The 24843-nt window shown below is 33.6% G+C and overlaps 2 protein-coding genes across 3 annotated transcripts; both read right to left on the bottom strand.

Moving 5' to 3' along the window:
* Positions 1-2113: 2113 nt before the first annotated feature.
* LOC111698501 (glia maturation factor beta) lies at positions 2114-7717 on the bottom strand. Its single transcript, XM_023468858.1, has 6 exons — positions 7574-7717; positions 6523-6624; positions 5675-5750; positions 5178-5232; positions 3088-3120; positions 2114-2401 (listed from the first exon to the last, which is right to left on the bottom strand). The coding sequence occupies exons 1-6, from the start codon at positions 7676-7678 to the stop codon at positions 2347-2349; spliced, it is 426 nt and encodes a 141-aa protein (XP_023324626.1). The 5' UTR covers positions 7679-7717; the 3' UTR covers positions 2114-2346.
* A 3416-nt stretch (positions 7718-11133) lies between these two features.
* LOC111697902 (aromatic-L-amino-acid decarboxylase) lies at positions 11134-23503 on the bottom strand. Of its 2 annotated transcripts, none has more exons than XM_023468044.1 (15): positions 23369-23503; positions 22369-22497; positions 21925-22018; positions 20991-21106; positions 18534-18609; positions 17580-17694; positions 17035-17083; positions 16882-16977; positions 15924-15996; positions 14484-14577; positions 13727-13821; positions 13092-13174; positions 12204-12274; positions 12041-12148; positions 11134-11389 (listed from the first exon to the last, which is right to left on the bottom strand). In XM_023468044.1, exons 1-15 carry the CDS (start codon positions 23465-23467, stop codon positions 11266-11268), a joined length of 1422 nt encoding a protein of 473 aa, XP_023323812.1. In that variant the 5' UTR covers positions 23468-23503; the 3' UTR covers positions 11134-11265. The 2 variants fall into 2 exon arrangements, with proteins under 2 accessions (XP_023323812.1, XP_023323819.1); XM_023468051.1 differs by lacking the exon at positions 23369-23503 and adding an exon at positions 23253-23277.
* Positions 23504-24843: the final 1340 nt, after the last annotated feature.

Genomic DNA, 24843 nt, shown 5'->3' with positions numbered 1-24843 from the left:
TTGACTACTGAAGATCGTCGTCAGACATAGAACGCTGTGCTTGTATATATTTCTTTGTTAAATAAAATGTAAAAACCCTACCCTGGCCGGTACTGTACCCTGCTCTAGCTGCGGGTGAATTGATATAGGCAGGTTGGTTTGCCTGTATACTTGTAGTATACACACTTTCTTCTAGTCAGCTTCTCAGTTCTTATACAACAAACATTTCTCATTTTCCAGCAATTAAATATTTTATACAAAACGTTAAACGATGACAAAATTGCCAAGTTTTCAATATTTTACGAGGAATTTTTAAATTTACGAGATTATATTTTTGCATATACTGATCGGTCAAAAACCACATCTGTTGTTACATTACAGACAAAATGTTGGTTCAATCGGTTCGGTGGTTTTAACGCTTATTGGGAACAATGAAACCAAACTGCAAGGTTTATTTTGTCCTCGTAAAACATCAATTTTTGCATTTTTACAAGATATAGTTGATAATATTATTACATTAGTCCATATGCATATGCATATAGTCCGTATTACGTCCCCAGAACTTCAGCCAATGACAGTGCAGTATACTGGTCACGTGATTTCCGTTTGTATCACTTGACAACGATACTGCACTGCCATTGGCTGTTAAGTTCTTGTGACGTGATACTATACGGACTATACGTAATTATATGATCAATTATATCTATTAAAAATTAAAAAAAAAAAATTATAATAGGAGCAAACCTGAGATTCTCAGGCTCCTGTGGGATATCGTCTTTTCAGATTGGTAGCGTATTTGTTGAATATGATCTGTTTAATACTATTTTTTACAAAATTGCATATATATGAATTTTCGTATAAATTTGACACAGTTTTGTATCAATTTCTTGGGACAGAAACATCAGATAGATGTTTTATATGTATCGTTCACGCAGAATCACAGGCCTTGTTAAGGGGGAGTCAGGATAACAGAGTTACCAATTGGGAAAAAGAAACAATAAACAAGATTTTAAGAAAAACACAAACATAAAATTATATATGTTATTTAATGAAATTCGGAATTTCTACAAGATTAGTTGGCTACTTAGTAAATAAAACACTGCGTACAACGCGACGCAAAAAAATAGAAAAAAATCTACATTCCTTTATAAAAAGTTGGTTTTTTGGTATGCAACAATTTTCATTTAATCCCGCCGGGAATTTTCATTGAAAGATTCTTTGAAAATCTACAAAGGCAAAAAAAAATCCGCAAAATCCGCAAGCCCTCGGGTTTATCATTGAATCCCCTCTTTAAAAAGGAATGTCATTTACTCTCAGACAAATTAGAATCAATGGAAATTTGTCTGAGAGTAAATGATACATTGGTGTGTAAATTTAAATCAGGGAAGTTTTGAGAATCATTGAGTCCGTGCAATGATATTTTTAAATTTCGTCATGTAATAATTTTTTTTGTTTATTTAAACAAATTTAAAATATGTTGTAAGTGTGGTAACCCTAAAGGTCGATTCAACACCTAAGTCCAGCCAATAAGAGTTCGGCATTAAAATACACATGTACGGACTCGGAAGGCTCTGCCCGATTTAGGTGAAACAGGATCAACACAGCTATAAGTTAATTCTACGTTTAACGCCTTAGATTCTTAGGTTTCATCATATACCCCATTTCATTTTTCCTTTAAAGTCCTTTTAACCAGTTGTCTTTCTAAACCAATCAGAAGCGGACAGCAATATATCCATTATCCAGGCAATGGCCTAATATCATTATTAACCAATTTTCACATATCGTCATGAAAATCGTCAAGCCAGATTAGAGTGCCAAACTGTCTTCGGTCAAAATATAGAACGTTGTGTTTTCCTGTATAAGGATCACGTTAGAAATTAAAATAAAGTGAATTTCGCGTTAGATCTAAATCACAAATGTTTTTAATCATGACTCCTCTTCTAAAAGAGCTATTAAGAATTTAAGGATCAAATAACCATCCTAGATATATTCCTAGATGGAAATGAAAATAGTTACTTTTTATGATATCAGGATTTTTTTAGACTATACATGCATAGAATTGCAGCAAAATGAAAATATATATTTACTGTAAATTTCATTGAAATGATATAATAAAATATAAATTTTTAATCAAGAATCGATACAGATTTTTTTTAAATTTGCAAATTTGTTAATTACATTTGCATGTTCTGTTGGCACCCATTTACAAATGGTATATATAATATATCAATAATAAATCAACCGTAAATACAGAATTCACATATATATATTATTACATACTTACATGCATGAAAAGATTAATTGCTTGTACACATCTTTTTTTGTGCATAAATATTCTTGATCTAGTAGGTTAGTTGAAACTGCTATTTACGCTAGTTTAAGATTTTTAATCAGCCATTCTTCAGTAAACTCCTCAAGATCTCTAATAATAAATTTATTTTATAAAACAGAGCTTCGAAATTGTACGTTTGTAAGTGTGTATGTATGTTATCTATAGCAAAAACAGTAAGGTGTTAGGTACTTTCCCAAAGGTATTTTCCCAAGGGCGACTTCCCAAGTGACAATTTTCCAAGTGGCAACTTCCCAAAGGTTAGGTTAGGCCCATTGAGGCGCCTCAGGCTGCAATTTGGGGGCCGAGCGCCACGACTAGAGTAGGTGGGGGGCCAAACGCTTTGGCTAGGTTAGATTTGGGAAGTTGCCGCTTGGGAAATTGCACATTTGGGAAGTTGACACTGTGGAAAATACCCTTGGGAAGTTGCCACTTGGGAAAAATCCTTTGGGAAATTAAGTAAATCAACCGTAACACCATGGGTATCACACTATCGTTTTCTGGACGATGCTGGACGATTTTTAAAATTCCACGGGCAACGCCAGGCAAATAATTTAAATATTAAAAGTTGATAATAAGCATTAAGAAAAATTTCAGCCCAATTAAAAAGCTGAAGTACAATAATTCCAAAAATTTATTTAAAATTAGAATCTCTTCTCGGCTCATAAACATGGTTCCTCTTGTTAAAAAAACATGTTCGCGATAAAATATATATATATTATAAAGTCTAGTTTGGGTTCGTTGTCTTCCCTTTATTTTATAAATTATAAATTATTTTCCTGATTTCAAATGTTTTCCCGATATCCAGCTCCCTAAAATACATATTTTTATATTCAACTTTGTTTCTCCTTTCCGTTGAAATATATTAATATATAAAAATATGTATTCTACACGTTTAATTATATCCATCTAATTATAGTAGCATAAGTTTCACGTCCTGTGTTCTTAGAATAATTCAAAAATTAACATTATTACAAGTTTTTTATGTGACAAGTGTTCTACATAAAAAGTGTTTTATAAAACAAGTGCTCTTTATAACAAGTGTTCTATATAACAAGTGTTCTATATCAAGGATTTTTTTAAACAAGTGTTCAATATTACAACTATTCTATATAACAAGTGTTCAATATAACAAGTATTCTATATAACAAGTGTTCAATATAACAAGTGTTCTATATGACAAGTGTTCAATATAACAAGTGTTCTATATAACAAGTGTTCTATATCAAGGATTTTTTTAAACAAGTGTTCAATATAACAAGTATTCTATGTAACTAGTGTTCAATATAACAAGTGTTCTATATAATAAGTGTTCAATATAATAAGTGTTCTATATAACAAGTGTTCAAAATAACAAGTGTTCTATATAACAAGTGTTCAATATAACAAGTGTTCTATATAACAAGTATTCTATTTAACAAGTGTTCTATATAACAAGTGTTCTATATTACAAGTGTTCTATGTAACAAGTGTTCTATATTACAAGTGTTCTATATTACAAGTGTTCTATGTAACAAGTGTTCCACATAACAAGTATTCTTTATTACAAGTATTTTATATAACAAATGTTGTATATAACAATGTTCTGTAAAACAAGTGTTCTATATGACAAGTGTTCTATTATACAGCAAGTCTTCAATATAACAATTGTTCAATATAATAAGTATTCTATGTGACTAGTATTGTGTTCAATATAACGAGTGGGTTAAATCGTTATAGCGGGGTTGAGGTAAGGCCTCTTCTTGGGGATGGTCAAGGTTTCGTGATTTAAATATAACTATTTCTTAATTACCCTAGGTTTCGGGCCGAAATTTGACCTAGGGCCTTACAACTAACCCTACTCTCAAGCGTTCTATATAACAAGTATTATGTAGAACAAGTATTTTATATAACAAGTATCATATATAACAAGTGTTCTATATAACAACTATTATATATAACAAGTTTTATTTATAACAAGTTTTATATATAACAAGTGTCCTATATAACAAGTATTCTATGTAACAAGTATTATATATTACAAGTATATTCTAAACAACAAGTGTTCTGTACAACAAGGGTTCTATATATATTACAAGTATATTCTATACAACAAGAGTTCTATTTATAAGAAGTGTTCTATATTACAAGTATTCTATGTAACAAGTATTTTATATTACAAGTATATTCTAAACAACAAGTGTTCTGTACAACAAGGGTTCTATATATATTACAAGTATATTCTATACAACAAGACTTCTATTTATAAGAAGTGTTCTATATAACAAGTATTCTATATAGCAAGTGTTCTATATATCAAGTATTCTATAAAATAAGTATTCTGTAAAACAAGTGTACTATGAAACAAATATTCTAAGAAGTATTCAATATAACAAGTGTTCTGTACAACAAGTGTTCTGTACACCAAGTGTTCTTATAACAAGTAATTCGCCTAACAAGTGTTCTTTATTACAAGTATTTTATATAACAAATGTTGTATATAACAAGTATTTTATATAACAAATGTTGTATATAACAAGTGTTCTGTAAAACAAGTGTTCTATATAACAAGTGTTCTTTATAACAAGTGTTCTATATAATAAGTGTTCTATATAACAAGTGTTCTATATAACAAGTGTTCTATATAACAAGTGTTCTATATAACAAGTGTTTTATATAACAAGTGTTCTATAAAACAAGTGTTCTGTAAAACAAGTGTTCTATATAACAAGTGTATTATATAACAAGTGTTCTATTTAACAAGTGTTCTTTAAAGTACAATAAAATTCAAGTGTACTGCATTCGCAGTAATTAAAGGTTGTTAGATACATGTGTTCAGACCAAGAATAGTATAGATGAATCATGAAAAATCTTGATTGCAGTTATGTACCTTATTAAGTTGACCTTACTCGCTGCATACATCACAGACAGGTCAGTCTTACATCCTGGATACCAAGTTTTTACATGTATGGAGATGGAATTGGATCAGTTTAAAATAGACCAAATGATTTTTAATAATAAATATGGAAGCTTTTTGTTCTTTATGGTTATAATTTTGTCTAAATAAGTATTTCTTTCATTGTTTTGCAATAGCTATTCCTAACATTAGAACAATCGAATTTGTAGTCAAAGGAACTGAGTCTTTGCCACAAACTGAAATTTTATAATTCTCATATTTTTACAACCTGATTATGTAAACATTTGATATTTCAAACATAGATTATTGAATCTAGCAGAATTCATGTTTGAAATGTCTACAATATTTGGTTGCAAAAATATAGGGGTTAGAAAATCAGAGTTTGTCACAATGGACTCAATTTCTTTTCAATTCCTTTGTCGAATTTTTAGCAAATTCTGAAGTATTAAAAATTAAAAAGGTAAATTTACCTAAAGGTGAATAGAATATAAATACTAGAGGGTAGGTTACTCGTTCATCTTTATGCTTGTGGGAGAAGGTATATAGCTTAATACAATAAAATTAATACTAGAGATAGGTTACTCGTTCATCTTTATGCTTGTGGGAGAAGGTATACAGCTTAATACAATACAATTAATACTAGAGATAGGTTACTCGTTCATCTTCATGCTTGTGGGAAAAAAGTATATAGTTTAATAAATACAATTATCATTACTTTATTAATTTTTTAATTATCAACATTGATTGAAGGTTATAAGATTAGTGCAAAAAGTAGTTGAAGAGACAAGTGACATTAATTCAAGTTTCATTCCAATTTAAAAAGAGAGGTATGTCCGATGCACAATGGTACCCTTGAAACCTTAGTCTGAGCAAAAACGTTCTCCGAGTTATTCAATCTAAAAATTAGTTATTTCTATCTTGGGTTGATTATTAAGTACCAATTATCTATAGGCTGATTGTTTATTACCGATTATCTCGGCTGATTATTTTTTACCAAGTATCTCGGCTGATTATGTATTACCAAGTATCTCGGCTGATTATTTATTACCAGTATCTCGGCTGATTATTTATTACCAAGTATCTCGGCTGATTATTTATTACCAAGTATCTAGGCTGATTATTTATTACCAAGTATCTCAACTGATTATTTATTACCAAGCATCTCGGCTGATTATTTAATGCCAAGTATCTCGGCTGATTATTTATTACCCAGTATATCGGCTGATTATTTATTACCAAGTATCTGGGAATGATTATTTATTACCAAGTATCTCGGCTGATTATTTATTGCCAAGTATCTATGCTGATTATTTATTACCAAGTATCTTGGCTGATGTCCTGGTAAGCTTTCCTTAATATCATCCACAGAACAATCATCCAGATATTCATCCTCAACGATAGTACCCAGCTCCTTATCCATCTATAATACGGGGTGAAAAGAAACAATAGTACCCAGCTCCTTATCCATCTATAATACTGGGTGACTAAAGAAAAAATAGTACCCAGCTCCTTATCCATCTATAATACGGGGTGGCTAAAGAAACAATAGTACCTAGCTCCTTATCCATCTATAATACGGGGTGACTAAAGAAACAATAGTACCCAGCTCCTTATCCATCTATAATACTGGGTGACTAAAGAAACAATAGTACCCAGCTCCTTATCCATCTATAATACGGGGTGACTAAAGAAACAATAGTAGTGGTAACTAAAATAAAACTTGCTATAAGAATGATTGAAGGCTCTAAAAACAAAATTCGCTCAGAAATTTCGTAAAAATCAAAAATGTCCTAAATCGTCAAAACTGGTCCGAAATTGAGGCTCTAACTAACACTACGGTTTTCTTTGGACACCCTGCTTATATAGAGTTCAAGTTAAAAGATTAAGAGACTGTACACGTAATATATGATGGCATTTCCGATTTACAAATGTACCTATAAACGCGTGAGACCATTAAATTGCAGTGAGCTTTGTAAGATTAAGATTGAATTAGATATCTATAATGATTTTAACTTGATTATTTTTAGTTCTAGTTACTGTATAAAAGTGACTTGTGGATGTCAGCTACGTTAACAGCGGAAAAACACTTTAAAAGTTAGAAAAATGACAATATTTTTTATAGGGTCCCAAAACCTTTATCTGAGTTGAACTGAGGAAAATATCGTCGTTTTCAAAGATATCTTTTCCAACTTGTCCTTCTTGTTTCTGCTGCATAAATCCGCAAGTTACTTATATTTGAAGAATCTGCCGTTGAAATTTTAATAACAATTTAAGAAAATAAAATGAGAAAAATGTTTAGGGGTATTGGATAAGTAACTCTTCAAAGCATTCTCTGCACTTTTTAAAAATAAGATATACTCTCTTCCTACCTTCATAATGATCGCTATTCCTGATTTAGTGCTCAGTCTCTTTATTTTGTTTAATCTTGTTCTTAACTCCTGATCTAGTTCACACACTGGTACACTAGCAGACATTATAGATCTAGGGGTTACATACCTAATTATCTTATATAGCTTGGGAATGGGAATCCAGCTTTGATTGGAAATAAAGTATTCTTTATAAAAATAAAGTCAACCTTCCCCAATCAAAACTTGAGGTAAATCGATTAAGGAATTCCTGAGTTATGATCGGATGTACACAAACAGAGATTACAATTTTATATATATGTATATATATATACTAGAAGCTAAATTCAGTAAATTGAAGAATTTGAAGGATTGTGTCGGCTATAGTGTATTTAGAGCGGCAGTATTATTGTCCAAATATTATGATTAGTTTTTTAGTATTTCAGGATTCAGATTCATACCAATGACCTGCACAATAGTTGTAGATTGTGGGGTAGATTTGGGATCATTTGTCATCAAGCAATAAAATTCTAAATATATTATCTTTTGTAGAGTATTGTAGAGAAATATTTCAGGAATAATTTGAGACCTATGAGACGTTTTTAGGGTCCATGATTGTTCAGCAAGATGGCAAATTAAATCCTTAAAATCCTCCTGCATTGTCCAATCTGGAGGGATGATTATGAGAGTTGGTTTATTAAAAATCTGTATTTTATTTAATAGTTTATTTCAAGTAGTGATATTAATCGTGTTGGTTGGTTTAAAAAAAATGTTAACGAAACTTTCAAGATTTCAAAACTTTTACTGTTCATGTTTGCTATTACGTATTATTAAATTAACTTTGCGGTATTGAAAAAAGGAAAAACAAGATTAAAACGATTGTTAAATCAATCACGTTCGTATTTGAATAGTTTTTAATTGGTTTTTGCATACGTGCAGGGTCAACATTTGGCATAGTGTAAGAAAAGCTGAATTGTTTATATAAAGTAAACAATTTAAAAAATATTTCGATTCTGAAAGAAAACAAAAGAACCAACTTAATTCACATTAATAATTGGTGTTTGAAATTGTAGACAAAAATCAACTTTAGAAAATAAAATAAATATTTGAAACTAATTTCAGGGCAAAAATTGAAATCTTTATACTACAGTACGTCGGCCATAAACCAATTGCACAATAGATCGAGGCTCCGCCATAATATCTGACTTAGAAACTTTTTATGGATTTCATTTTTAGATTCCACTGTTTGTATGATTACAGGATAAACTGTTGACAATATGCTTTGATAAGACTAAACCTCACTTTATACACATAGATATTAAATAATAGAACTCCCATCACATGTAACCAATTGTCGTCTTTATATCAGGTTATATCAAATAGGTTTAATAGCTTCTAACGAGGAATCCTCGTACATTGCGTCCCAATAAACACGGGAATTGAGCGACGACCTCAAGGTCGTCTTTAAAAAGAATTAGCAATTTGATACCTGGTGATACCTAATTATTAAATCAGGTGGTGTACTGTGTACATTATTCCGTTTTTTTTTTAATTCCTTCCCCCCAAAATTATTTATTTTAATTTAATTTAACTCTTATGACCCTTATAGGGCATAATAATCCCAAAAGTATGCTCTTTTAACCAAAGTTGGGGCCGCGGGCGTTTTTTTAACTCAAAATTCAGTTTTGAGTCTGGTGCCGAAAAAAAATAAGTAGGTTTTTTCGATGCAATACAACTGTAGTGAAAAACTAATGATTACCCGAGGAAGAGCTAGATGCGTATGAAGAGGTAAAGAGCCCTTTCCTTCCGTACTTTATCTTACAACCTTCTTCCATTCCCTAACTTTCCTTTCCCCCCCTTTCCTACCTCTCTTTCTCCTACCTTTCCTTTTCCCCCCTTCCCTACCCCTCTTTCTCCTACCTTTCCTTTTCCCCTTCCCTACCTCTACTTCTCCTACCTTTCCTTTTCCCCTTTCCTACCTCTACTTCTCCTACCTTTCCTTTTCCCCTTTCCTTCCAGTCTTTCTCCTTCCTTTCCTTTCCCCTTTCCTACCTCTCTTTCTCCTAACTTTCCTTTTCCCCTTTCCTACCTCTCTTTCTCCTAACTTTCCTTTTCCCCTTTCCTACCTCTCTTTATCCTAACTTTCCTTTTCCCCTTTCCTACCTTTCTTTCTCCTAACTTTCCTTTTCCCCTTTCCTACCTCTCTTTCTCCTACCTTTCCTTTTCCCCTTCCCTACCTCTACTTCTCCTACCTTTTCTACCTCTCTTTCTCCTAACTTTCCTTTTCCCCTTCCCTACCTCTCTTTCTCCTACCTTTCCTTTTCCCCTTCCCTACCTCTTATTCTCCTACCTTTCCTATCTCTCTTTCTCCTAACTTTTCTTCTCCCCTTCCCTACCTCTCTTTCTCCTAACTTTCCTTTTCCCCTTCCCTACCTCTCTTTCTCCTGACTTTCCTTTTCCCCTTTCCTGCCACTCTTTCTTCTACCTTTCCTTTTCCCCTTCACTACCTCTACTTCTCCATCCTTTCCTATTCCCCTTTCCTACCACTCTTTCTCCTAACTCTCCTTTTCCCCTTTCCTACCACTCTTTCTCCTACTTTTCCTTTTCCCCCTCCCTACCTCTACTTCTTCTACCTTTCCTTTTCCCCTTTCCTACCTCTCTTTCTCCTAACTTTCCTTTTCCCCTTCCCTACCCCTCTTTCTCCTACCTTTCCTTTTCCCCTTTCCTACCTCTCTTTCTCCTAACTTTCCGGTTATAGATTACACATTTCGAAAAATGTATTATCGCAGAATTTCTTCTGGGTAATTTACGGCTAAGTCTATCAAACCTTGTTTATCCTTTACTAAAAAGCATAGGAAAGTCTGGCAGATAGAAACATTGTGGGCTCAGCAACATTAACTTTAACCATTAAATCTCCAGGCTTGGAATAATATAAAAATTCCCATTCTCTTTGAAGTTTTACCTAGAATGGCCATCCTTTGGTTGTTTGAGATTAAAAATTATCAGATAAAATTAACATATTGTGCCTGAAGTTAATGTTTTCAACCCAAAATTGCCGATGTCGTCTACCTCTCTTTCTCCTAACTTTCCTTTTCCCCTTTCCTACCACTCTTTCTCCTAACTTTCCTTTTCCCTTCCCTACCTCTTATTCTCCTAACTTTCCTTTTCCCTTCCCTACCTCTTATTCTCCTACCTTTCCTATCTCTCTTTCTCCTAACTTTTCTTTTCCCCTTCCCTACCTCTCTTTCTCCTACCTTTCCTTTTCCCCTTCCCTACCTCTACTTCTCCTACCTATCCTACCTCTCTTTTTCCTAACTTTCCTTTTCGCCTTTCCTACCACTCTTTCTCCTACCTTTCCTTTTCCCCTTCCTTACCTCTACTTCTCCTACCTTCCCTACCTCTCTTTCTCCTACATTTCGGGCAGGTTTTCCATCTTCCCTCTTACCTTTTGCATTAATAATGAAAAGTGAAGAGGGAGAACTGTACTTAGTTGTTAAAGAGGAAGTACAACAATATTCAATAAAAACATATAGAAATAAATTCTAAACAATTAAGAACATTCTACGTTTTACAACTTTCCTAAATCCAGTTGATTTTATCACATAATATTGTTTATTAACAACTTAAATCTATTACACCACATGATAAACATATATTTTGTCATTTCCAATCTAATAAAAGTATAAAATATTGAACGCCAAGGTTTAGTTCCATGATTACTCCGTGTCCTGGTTGATACTGATGAGATCAAGGTTGCGGAGTATCTCCGTCCAGGCAAACTCAATATCTGTGGATACTGTGAACCTTGAGCACACTGCAAACCTCAGAATATATTTGTCCCTAAACAAAAAGTAAATAATTTAAGAATAATTTTATTTTAATTCTTTTTAAATTATTTTAGAATTCATAGAAATTATTTAAATTTGTTTCATTGGATAATTTTGTCATGTAGTTCAGGTCCAAGGTTGTTTATAAAGGTTGGTTTCTCTCGATGCGCTCCAATGTACGCGGAAAATCCCTACATTTGCCTCTATAATCAGTTCGACATCATTCAATTTCCGTACATTGGAGCGCATCGAGAGTAATCAACCTTACTATAAACATCCTTGTTTTGGCCAGGCTAGGGATCATTAAATTAAATTTTCCATCATTTAATAAATATTAATTGAAACATATTTTTACCATTCTAAGAACAAAATTTAAGTTAAACCATTTTTTTTGTGCAATTATTATTAAAAATTGGCAAATGTGAATTCCCAATTTCTTAAGCAATTAGTTAAAAGATCTTGGATCTGTTGGAATACAATTATAGGTTGTTTTATTTTTTTATCCACAAAAAGACTTTATATTAAGAAAAAATTGTATTCAATCTTATTTCTTTCAGCGTTTTCTTTGACATTCTTTATGTGCACTATCAAATTTTGTCTTTTCACATTGGTGTTCAGTTTCAGATACTCATTAAAATTTTGTTGTTTGTGTATAACCCTGTACCTAATTTTAGCTGGTGTGATATGTATTCTAGCTGCTTCGTTTATTTTCTTATTCAACTTTTCATTCACAACATTCGAGGCTTTAACTCGGAAACAGACCAATCCCATCCTGGAAACACAACAAACTGTAGAAAAAAGTACAGATTAGATATTTTTTTTAAAACCTGGGTGGTGTCGGGAGTTCAAATCTGGGATCTGTTTGAACTATTTCTGCAAACTGGTTCGCCAGTTCAACCTGAAACATTTTTATAAGTCATTTTTGTTTACTTACAATATCAGAAACTTTAGTTTTGTTCCAATTTCTGTTTTTGATTCCTTTTTTTTCTGTTTTTACTATCCCTTTTCAGTTATAAGCAACGTTTTAAGTTAACAAGTAAAATGCGGAATAAAAGTCGTCTTTTCTAAGTCATTAAGTAGAAATAATTAACTCATAAATTTGATTAACTACAAAATCTTCCGCTCATTTATATTTATAAGATTGAATAAACAAAATGGCAGTCCTCTTCATTCCCCTTCATTCCCCTTCATTCCTTTATATTCCTCTTCATTCCTCAATATTCCTCTTCTTTCCTCTTCAATTCCTCTTCATTCTTTTAAAATCCTCTTCATTCTTTTAAATTCCTCTTCATTCTTTTAAATTCCTCTTCATTTCTCTTCAATTCTGTTAATTCCTCTTCATTCCTCTTCATTCCTCTTCATTCATTTTCATTCATTTTCATTCCTCTTCATTCCTCAATATTCCTCTTCTTTCCTCTTCATTCCTATTCATTCCTCTTCATTTCTCTTCATTCTTTTTAATTCCTCTTCATTCTGTTAAATTCCTCTTCATTCATTTTCATTCCTCTTCATTCCTCAATATTCCTCTTCTTTCCTCTTAATTCCTATTCATTCCTCTTCATTTCTCTTCATTCTTTTAAATTTCTATTCATTCCTATTCATTCCTCTTCATTCTTATAAATTCCTCTGCATTCCTCTTCAATTTTGTTAAATTTCTCTTCATTCCTATTCATTCATTTTCATTCCTCTTCATTGTTTTAAATTCCTGTTTATACCTGTTCTCTGATATGTTTCCTTAATCCCTCTAGTCCGTATATTCTCATAACAAACCATATTTTCAAGGATCTGAATCTTCTACCTGGTATAGAACATGATTTAAGATTAAAGTTACATATCTCGGGTTCAATGTGATTCCAAAGTGAAATTTAATTTTAAAGCATGCACCAAGGACACCAAGAAATGATTCAACAGTTCGGTACTTTTCTCTGCTAGGTGTTCATTTTGATTTTTGACCAATTAAACATAGATTTTAGGTTTATCTCTGTTATGCATATTTGTTGGCAAATATGTTGTAAATTGAAAAGTCGAAATTAAACTTTGTAGGTTAAAAAATGTTGATCTTAAAGGGACAATCAAAGAAATTTCAAGTGATCCCCAAATTAAATACACTGGGAAACAATGATAAAGCCATCGTTCTTTTTCCATATGTGTAATTTTGTCAACTTCCTTCATTGTCTCTGCTGCATAAATATGCCATTTTTATAACGAATACACTATTTAAAATGATCCATTTTCAGACGAGGCGAGGTACCGTTAATGTGAATCGGACATGCTTCTCTAGAAAGGGTGCAGGTACAGTTGACATTACGTGAACAGTACCTTTAGAGCACGACACGTTCCTAATATTTACCTAGAGGAATATGCCAGTGCCTGTAGTCTGGTATCTCCCCTTGATGCCTATGCTGAAGATAAAGAGGATCTACGTTGAACGCATCCACGATCTTTCTAAACATAGAGTTCTTCTTGTTTTCTAATGTCTCTTATCTATTTAAATTAAATACATGATTGAAACTTTTATTTCAAATCAAAATCAAAACAAATATAAAGGCGCAAAGTTGGACAAGTAACAGCATGTCAAAGGAGCTGAACACTTGACTCAAACTCAAAGTTTCTAGAACATTTTGTTGAGATGGTGTAAACCTTAGATATCACAAACTTTTACTTTTTGGGGTCTCACATTTTAACAACATCAGGTTGGAAAAATATAAGGATCAGAAAATTAAAGTTTCAGTTCATTTCCTTTACTTTTTTCTTTTGTATGTTGAGTTTTAATCAAGACTGCAGATTATAAATTATCCTGTAATTTTGTAAACAATGCTACCCACAAAGAATGAATGTCTAGAGACGACTGGTAAAATCTAATTAAGTGAATTTTATCAAACTTTAGACTCAGTGTACACCATCGAGATGTTAGTCACTTTAACCTTCAGATTGTTGAAGAAACTGATGCATATGCATATGAAGGTTACGACATCGGATTGGACAGATTTAGGAGTTAAAAATCGGAGTTTGTGGCAAAAAAGCAGTTCTTTTAAAGATTTCCAGGTCGTCATTACAAGTTCATCATCAAAAATCCCCCTGTAATATTTGTACACAATGAAGATTACCTTGAATCCTTAATCCACATTGCAGAACAATCAAAGTTGACCAGCATCCATTTGTGAGGATTAAAGTTGAATGATTCAGCGAACTCTACTCCATCTTTTAATCAAATTGTACAGTCATAACCCGTTAAAAGTCGTCTTTATATAGTCTTAGAAATAGAAACGTATTTGAGGATTTTGTAATTTGTATCAGCTTAAACTCTGAAAAGTGCCCTGAGCTGGGAACTTTTGTGTTTGATACTCATAATCATTAACACTTGATCTCGATATCAACTGTGATTTCTTCCTTGATCAAAGCTCCCTTTAATCAAAGCTCCCTTTAACCTCTGATCAAAGCTTCTTTCAACCTCTGATCAAGGCCCCGTTTAACCTCTGATCAAAGCTCTTTTCAACCTCTGATCAAGGCCCCCTTTAACCTCTAATCAAAGCTCCCTTTAACCTCTGATCAAAGCTCCCTTTAACCTCTGATCAAAGCTCCTTTCAACCTCTGATCAAGGCCCCGTTTAACCTCTGATCAAAGCTCCTTTCAACCTCTGATCAAGGCCCCCTTTAACCTCTGATCAAAGCTTCTTTCAACCTCTGATCAAGGGCCCCTTTAACCTCTGATCAAAGCTCCTTTCAGCCTCTGATCAAGGGCCCCTTTAACCTCTGATCAAGGCCCCCTTCAACCTCTGATCAAAGCTCCTTTCAACCTCTGATCAAGGCCCCCTTTAACCTCTGATCAAAGCTCCTTTCAACCTCTGATCAAGGGCCCCTTTAACCTCTGATCAAGGCCCCCTTCAACCTCTGATCAAAGCTCCTTTCAACCTCTGATCAAGGCCCCCTTTAACCTCTGATCAAAGCTCCTTTCAACCTCTGATCAAGGGCCCCTTTAACCTCTGATCAAAGCTCCCTTCTACCCTTGACTGGGTACGATTACCATCAGGATATTAAATAAAGATAAAATAATCTGCAGATAAACAAAAGATCGAGATTAAGCATTGATCTCGATATCTACAATACAAGAGTTCTCACCTCAGAGATATATCCTGTCATAACCTTTACAAAATGCTTTATCTTTAGTTAAATTTAAAGATAAAGACGACTTTCATTCCGCTATTGATAGGTTATGATGTTAATTAAGATTTTAGTCTATTAAAAAAGCCAAATAAGCTTAAAATACCTTACGATATGTTTATCCTTTGATTTATTTCTCCAGTTCAGAACACACAGGAATTGAGCCTTTGCCACAAACTCTGATAATCTAACTCTAATCTAATTGCAACCCAATGCTAATTTCAACCTATGAATTTTGTTGGATCTAATAATCTAAGTTTGAAAGATTAAAGGATTTGAAAATTTGGGTTTGTATCAAAGACTCAATTTTTTAAATTAAACACTCTTTTTAGGACTAAAAAAATATTTTAAAAATATGTTAACAATATTTTGTAAATTATATCTCACCAAGGAGTGGTCTAAACTCCGGGCAGATAAATGAACTACCAGCATAGGCTGCATCAACATGTAACCAGACATCCTGATTAGATAGTAGATTCATTCAAACACAGAAATTTGATTTTTTATCCCTGCTGACAACTTTATTGGATTTTAAGCATAAGTGTTCCAATATCTGTTTGGACACATTGGATATAAAACTGCATCTACCAGACCTGTGGCCGAATTTAATGAATTTGAGCGGCGGTTTAAATTTAAGCCGCGGCTTAAATATGGTTGGTTCCACTTTAAATTGTATCAAATGTTTCAAGATTTAAGCCGGCGCTAAATTTAAACCATTTGGCGGATTTTGGCGGATTTAAACCGCGGCTCAAATTCTTTAAATTCCATCTCTGGTCGAGCGCGGAGTAAAGTTTACTAGGAGAGGATTGAATATTTGGTAAACTATCCCAGTCCACTTTTTTGTGTCGCCAGGCCTGTTCCTTTTGCTATACATTATTATATTGCAACCATGGATTTAAAAGCTTTTTTAGCTTCAGGGGAAGGATGGATTGGCGAAAAAAGCAGAATGGACTAGGGGAAGAAATAGACGAAAAAAAGAATGATGGAATGGCCACAGGATGACGTAATAATGACGAAATAATGAAGAATGGTTGACGGGATTAGAGAGAAATGTTGAGAATTGAGATTAAATAAATAAAAGTTTACTGACTGCTAAATAAATAATCAATGAAATATTCCGGATTTATTCAAACTGAAAGGATGCAGGGTTGGCGGGATGAATGTGAAAGGATTGATATGGAAATTATTTAACGGAAAACTGCATCTGCTCCTGGCAGACCCGTCCTTGCTCAGGCAGGTTATCAAAACTACCTGCTCCTGGAAGACCCGTCCTAGCTCAGGCAGGTTATCAAAACTACCTGCTCCTGGCAGACCCGTCCTAGCTCCGGCAGGTTATCAAAACTACCTGCTCCAGGCAGACCCGTCCTAGCTCTGGCAGGTTATCAAAACTACAAGAGTTTGTCGTTCCGAGAGTAGCAATCACACAGAACGGAATTAAGCCCTAAAATATGTTGTAACATGACAAAAAGTTTAAATGATAAATATTAAATAATTTTACCTTCTCTTTGTCTTCTTCAATTGCAGCGTTTAAAGCATCCCCGCGTAAACTTTAAAATTGTTAGAAATATATTTTTGACAAAAATGTGTAATGGTTACAAATTTAGGGGACAATCGTTCCCTACTGCAATTTTGCCCATTTCTAATATTGAGATTCTTGAAATCATTCAACAATTATTTTGTTATTTATAAAATAATTTTTATCATCAATAACTTTTTTTGTAACTTATAAAAGTGAGTTTTGTTTTGAATTGCGGATTATACACAAATCAGGAAAGTGGTGGCAAAAAAGCGACAATAATTCCAATTCGGGATTATGTTCGAAAATGGAAAACCTTGCATTGACAAGGATAATAAATAAAAATCTATTATTGAAATTTTGATAATTAAGATAATTAGAATATTATTTAAAAAAGGCAATCATTGTTCTCATAGTGCTTAATAAATGTTAGTCATAAGTTTTACTTTCGACTTTAACCTCTGGATATGACGATATCCTAAAATCCCACTTTTTCCCCGGTTTGTAACTAATGTCCCCTGAATTACCTAAAGTTTTCATCTGGTTCCACTAGTCTCATCTGAATGCCTGCAAGCATACCAGCACGTTCTACGCTGGAATGTGCCTGCGCAGAACAATATGCGACCAGACGATCCATTTTTCCTGAACAATCAAACTAGAGAGTATTCAGAAATCATGTAGATTAAATTTAGATCCATGCAGTTACCAGTAAAGGATGAGATTTCAGAGACGACTTCACGCGGCTTTAACGTTCATTTTTCTAACATTCATATTCCCTAGAGCTGATGGCATTCTTTCTTTGTCAAACTATGTATTTAAACAATTTATACCTTGTCCTTGTGTATATAAAATGCAACCTTCAAACTGTCAAATTTAAAGAGTTTTGTGTTACTTATTAAAGTCTCATTATTTCTAGGTACCCCTGTATCAGATCGATAAATAAAAACTAAAGTCACAATTTTTTGAAAATAATTCTGAGCCAGAAAAAAATGAATTGCTTCCCAATTAGTTTTAACGATAATGTTTGAAAATTGTTACTTTTATAAAAAAAAATATGTAACGAATTTAAAAATCGTTTTTACATTGTGGATTTGACTGATCTTAAGATCCTGGATCTTTTAAACATTCCATTAGATATGTTAATAATACCATTTTTACGTTCCATCAGACATTTTAACATTACATTATTTAAAAGTTCCATTTCTAATGTTCCATTATATATTCTTAAGGTTCTATTAGATATCTTTAACATTTTATTAGATCTTTCTAACAATACAAAAAACTGACCATTTGCCACAACTCTGATTTCCTAATCCTTATAATTTTGCAACCTGATGTCCTTGATCTTTAATATAGTACACTAGCAATTCTGCTAAATCATGTAGTCAAAGTTTGAAATATTAAAGGCTTACACTATCAGGTTGCAAAGATAAACAAATTATAAAATTAGAGTTTGAGACAAGTTTAGTTATTTTGTTTACCTTTGGCTTCCTCTCTTTTTAATCTCTCTGCTCTAGCGGAGAGTATAGCAACTAAAGTTGCTTCACTAGCTGTACCCTAGAAACATATAGATTTAATCTCTCTGCTCTATAGCGGAGAGTATAGCAACTAAAGTTGCTTCACTAGCTGTACCCTAGAAACATATAGATTTAATCTCTCTGCTCAATAGCGGAGAGTATAGCAACTAAAGTTGCTTCACTAGCTGTACCCTAGAAATAGATAGATTTAATCTCTCTGCTCTAGCAGAAAGAATAGCAACTAAAGTTGCTTCGCTAGCTGTACCCTAGAAATATATAGATTTAATCTCTCTGCTCTAGCAGAAAGAATAGCAACTAAAGTTGCTTCGCTAGTTGTACCTTAGAAAGTGTTCTATTAATTATGATAGTTAAGTGACTTCTTCTAGGTCATCTTTGAGTTACGCGGCATTATTTTGAATACGATATTAGTTTTAAAAAAGAAATTTAAACCAAAACCAATCCAGCTTTCGATTTTCAATATGTATGTCTGTACCTTCAAAACTGATTTAACTATTGGAAAATTTATCCAGATTGAAAGAAGGAAATCTTTTTAATATCTTTTTCTCACACTCTTTGTCAGCTATACAACTATTGGAAATTAAAGACGATTTTTATTTGAACACCCTGTATGATAAAAAACTGTGGGTCTTAGGACACATTGGTTAATTTGTTAAACCATAAGGACAAATTGTTCGGTACCTCCCCCCCCCCAAAAAAAAATACTCCAGGTTAGGTTAGGATAGATAGATACTCGCTGAGGTTGCTGCTACGCTACCGTTACAAAGGAATAATTATTTGCCATTTAAAAATAAGAAATATAAATAATAAAATAATAAACGTGTCTATGTCTATTATATTTATTAAATATGTGAAATCTTCAATCTTAAACACTTGATCTCGATATCCCTAGATTCAGAGCACTCAAGTTCTCAATTTTGATATATTCATTACTTCTTCATATTTTTCATTATTTACATAAAATATAGATATGTCTAATTTTATGATTTTAAACGTTTTTAAAATCATTTTATAGTTTGTGTTCTCACACGTATCTACCGCTTCAGTTTAGTAAATTGGCGGTACAGTCCAAGCTAGGACTGCAAAGGTTAGCCCGGCTCGGTATATTGAAGTGTACACCGGTTGTGCGTATATTTTATACATCTATAAACATGTGTCGGTTTGCAGGTTGGATTGTAGCAAAACCTTTTAGTTTTATTGTAATTCTCTGATAATCTCATCTCATGAATAATTTAAATCTATAGAAACAGATTCAAATAAATAATCAATACTTGAATAAGTAGAGCAGAGCTTGTGTTTTTATATTTGTTCCATCAGTTCTACTATTTTGATCCTATTGATTATATTGAATATATGTAAGTAAACTTTATTCATTGAACATTGAGCATATGTTGATTTCTAGACCAGACGCTACGCAACAATAAAGCGTCCAACTTATTTTAATCTTTTTTTACAATTTAATCAGCAGGTGTTTAATGTGAACTTATTTATCGGATGTGGTGTAAGGTATTTTTCCAAAGGCATTTTCCCAAGGGCGACTTCCCAAGTGACAATTTGTTGTCACTTGGGAAAACACCCTTGGAAAGAAGCCGCTTGGAAAAATGCTTTTGGGAAAGTACCTAACATCTTATAGATCTTTAGATGATTTGATCGGTGTTTGTACTGATGATAAGATTAGTGATTGGATTGGTGTTTGTACTGATGATAAGATTAGTGATTTGATTGGTGTTTGTACTGATGATAAGATTAGTGATTTGATTGGTGTTTGTACTGCTGATATGATTAGTGATTTGATTGGTGTTTGTACTGATGGTAAGATTAGTGATTTGATTAGTGTTTGTTCTGATGGTAAGATTAGTGATTTGGTTAGTGTTTGTTCTGATGGTAAGATTAGTGATTTGATTGATGTTTGTACTGATGGTAAGATTAGTAATTTCATTGGTGTTTGTTCTAATGGTGATCAGTGATTTGATTGGTGTTTGTACTGATGATAAGATTAGTGATTTGATTCGTGTTTGTACTGATGATAAGATTAGTGATTTGATTGGTGTTTGTACTGATAGTAAGATTAGTGATTTGATTGGTGTTTGTACTGCAGATGATAAGATTAGTGATTTGATTGGTGTTTGTACTGATGGTGATTAGTGATTTGATTAGTGTTTGTACTGATGGTAAGGCTAGTGATTTGATTGGTGTTTGTACTGATGGTAAGATTAGTGATTTAGATTAGTGGTTACAATAATGCTAAAAATAGTGATTACATTAGTGGTTACAATGATGCTAAGATTGGTGATAAGATTGGTGGTTATATATAGATGATACGATTTATGATAAAATTATGGTTATAATAAAGTACTAGAGTAGAATAATTATATAATAATGCATGATGCTAAGTTTCTTAACCTGAATTACTCCTCCTCCGTTCCCTGGACCAGAGAACAGAAACTCCTTGGGCAGGTTTAGAGCTGTTCCTAACCAATCCATTGTAACCATCTCTAGCTCAGTACAAGCTGGAGAAGCTGAAATATATTATTACTAGCTTGGGTAGGTTTAGAGCTGTCCCTAACCAATATATTGTAACCATCTCTAGTTCATGCAGGAGAAGCTGAAATATATTATTACTAGCTTGGGCAGGTTTAGAGCTGTTCCTAACCAATATATTGTAACCATCTCTAGCTCAGTACAGGCAGGAGAAGCTGAAATATATTATTACTAGCTTGGGTAGGTTTAGAGCTGTTCCTAAGCAATCTAAATGTAACCATCTTTAGTACAGTACAGGCAGGAGAAACTGAAATATATTATTACTAGCTCTGGTAGGTTTAGATCTGTTACTAACCAATCCATTGTAACCATCTCTAGTTCATGCAGGAGAAGCTGGATTATAATATTATCTATATTTATTTTTAATCGATTTTTTTTCCAAATTAGTTTTTTTATTTCACGGGCAAAGTCGGGCACTTCTGCTAGTAATACATAATTGATTTTCTTAAAATCATAAATATATGAGAGTTGAGCCCTCAAATATCTTGTTTTGTGTAGCCTTTAAATAGAGAAAGATTTTGATTTTGATTTGTTGTCTTAAAAATTATAAATAAAGATGAAGCAATAAACGGGGTTATAAAAGTAAATGTTCTAAAGTAGTTTTACTTTCAACGGCATATAAAGAGGTTAAAATGCCCAGTCTACCTACAACATTTTTAAATACACATTGAATAAGAGATATTTATAAAGATGTGAAAATCCTGGGGATATATTTTCTATTTAACATTTGAAATCGTCTTCGTGAATCCGAAAAATGGTCCCAAATTCCAGAATTTATTGAATGTGTTGAGCTCACCTATCCAGGAGAATCCAATACAAGCTATAGAACCAGACAGGATATCAGCAACTATTGCAGGATAGCTGTTCGCAGTAGGAAAGTAGGCATGGAACTAACAAATAGGAAAATTGTTTACCAGAAAACAATGGAATAGGAAGTTTAGACGTTATAGCAATACTAAAGTGTATTTGACTATAGTTACAAAGCAAATAGCTTTACTATACACACTTGTTAAATCAATAATATACTGAAAGGGGTCTGTTTGCACTGCGCAATTGGTGTGTCTTATGCTCATTGGACTTTTTCAAGTTATAACTTGATCCTTAAAGTATCCTTCCTATTTCAGAGTTTTCTGTTGATAGCTGGATTTCTTTTAACTCGTTAAAAAAAATAATGTCAAAGAAATAACTGAATATCTAAATCCTTAAATATTGCTGATAATCATGTTTCTGGTAAACCTACTTGAGGATGATGCCAGTGAGTAACTCCAGGCATAATAACACGGTCTACATCCTTCATAACAGTTCTCCAGTCCTCTCCCTTCTCTGGAGCCTCATCTGGAACCAGGCTTCTCAGGTAACCCGGAGTTACCTAAGGATTAACATTATTTAAATTATTTATCTACTCATTGTTTTCCAACCCATCATCATATTGTGAAATATTGGTTACTTATATTCCTCACATTCCCACAATCATTACTTACTTCCATATCACTCTCATCTAACCCTCTTCCTTCCTCTCCCTCCCCATTTTAATCCAATAAAACTCCAATTCTCACAATGCTTCTCCCCCCGTAATATGTTATTCTCATTCCCAGCTTAATTATTTAACCCTTCATTTCTTTTCTCACAATTCTTTCCTTTTCTCCCTCAACTACTATCTATTTGCAAACTTTTACTTGTACCTGGTAAGATGAGTCTATCCCTGAGTACCTGTTGTAGGACCGGACCCCTAATCACCTGCTGTGGTAGAACGGGTCTATCCCTGAGTACCTGTGGTAGGACCGGACCCCTAATCACCTGTGGTAGAACGGGTGTATCCCTGAGTACCTGTGGTAGGACGGGTCTATCCCTGAGTACCTGTGGTAGGACGGGTCTGTCCCTGAGTACCTACGGTAGGACGGGTCTGTCCCTGAGTACCTACGGTAGGACTGGTCTGTCCCTGAGTACCTACGGTGGGACAGGTCTATCCCTTAGTACCTGTAGTAAGACGGGTCTGTCCCTGAGTACCTGTGGTAGGACGGGTCAACCTGAGTACCTGTGGTAGGACGGGTCTATCCCTGAGTACCTGTAGTAGGACGGGTCCATCCCTGAGTACCTGTGGAGGACAGGTCTATCCCTGAGCACCTGTGGTAGGACGGGTCTATCCATGAGTACCTGTGGTAGGACGGGTCTATCCCTGTGTACCTGTGGTAGGACGGGTCTGTCCCTGAGTACCTGTGGTAGGACGGGTCTATGAGTACCTGTGGTAGGACGGGTCTATCCCTGATACCGTCCAGATAGTCCGCCACGTAATCAATCATTGCTTTTCCGAATTCCCGGAAATCTTCACTGCTCGTCATTGTTTGATTAGATTCTAGAAATACAAACTAATTTAAATGAGTAGGACGGGTTGAATCACTGAACCTAGTTCAAATGTGCATAAAGACAAATACCACTGACTATACTGCAGCATGTAGTAAACAGTTCAATGTATAATATATAAACATTTAACATGTGGTATAATACTCCCTCCTAGACTATCCTTAAAGGGACTATTCACCGAATTTCAAATGATCCCCTGCAACTACAGAACTTCATGCCAGATTTTCTTAAAACATGTTGAGTTCTGTCTACTCTGTCTCTACTGTATAAATCTCAAAGACACTTGTGAAAAGAAACCACAGTTGAAAATTATTAATTTTCAGATGGAAAAACAAGAAGATCTTTGTCATTATAGAAAATACGTCGTGAGTCTCTTAAATAGAACATATTGTGTAAAGCTGACTAAAACACGAAAAAGTTGGAACAAAAATGCAGAAAATTTGAAATGAGCAGGCACAGTTACACTTTAAAATATTTAAAAGTGGATTTGAAACGAAACTCGAGTGTTTGGTTTAATGATACTTTCTTAAATTTCCGGCTCAGGTAGGATAAACAGTTCACAGGTTATACAGTACACAGGATATACAGTACACAGGTTATACAGTACAAGGGATATACAGTACACAGGATATGCAGTACACAGGATATACAGTACACAGGATTACAGTACACATGATATACAAGTACACAGGATATACAAGTACACAGGTTATTCAGTACACAGGATATACAAGTGCACAGGATATACAGTACACAGGATATACAGTACACAGAATATGCAAGTACACAGGATATACAAGTACACAGGATATACAGTACACAGGATATACAAGTGCACAGGATTACAGTACACAGGATATACAGTACACATGATATACAAGTACACAGGATATTCAGTACACATGATATACAAGTACACAGGATATACAGTACACAGGATATACAGTACACAGGATATACAGTACACAGGATATACAAGTGCACAGGATTACAGTACACATGATAAACAGTACACAGAATATACAGTGCAGAGGATTACAGTACACATGATATACAAGTACACAGGATATACAGTACACAGGATTTACAAGTACACAGGATTACAGTTCACATGATATACAAGTACACAGGATATACAGTACATAGAATATACAAGTACACAGGATTACAGTACAGATGATATACAAGTACACAGGATATACAGTACACAGGATATACAAGTACACAGGATAGACAGTATACAGGATATACAAGTACACAGGATAAACAGTACACAGAATATACAAGTGCACAGGATATACATTACACAGAAAATACAAGTACACAGGATAAACAGTACACAGAATATACAAGT

Source organism: Eurytemora carolleeae, unplaced genomic scaffold (genome assembly GCF_000591075.1).
Source record: "Eurytemora carolleeae unplaced genomic scaffold, Eaff_2.0 scaffold40, whole genome shotgun sequence".
NCBI classification, from domain to species: domain Eukaryota; kingdom Metazoa; phylum Arthropoda; class Copepoda; order Calanoida; family Temoridae; genus Eurytemora; species Eurytemora carolleeae.
Note: the sequence above shows the minus strand (reverse complement) of the source record. Positions and strands in the feature narration are given on the sequence as shown.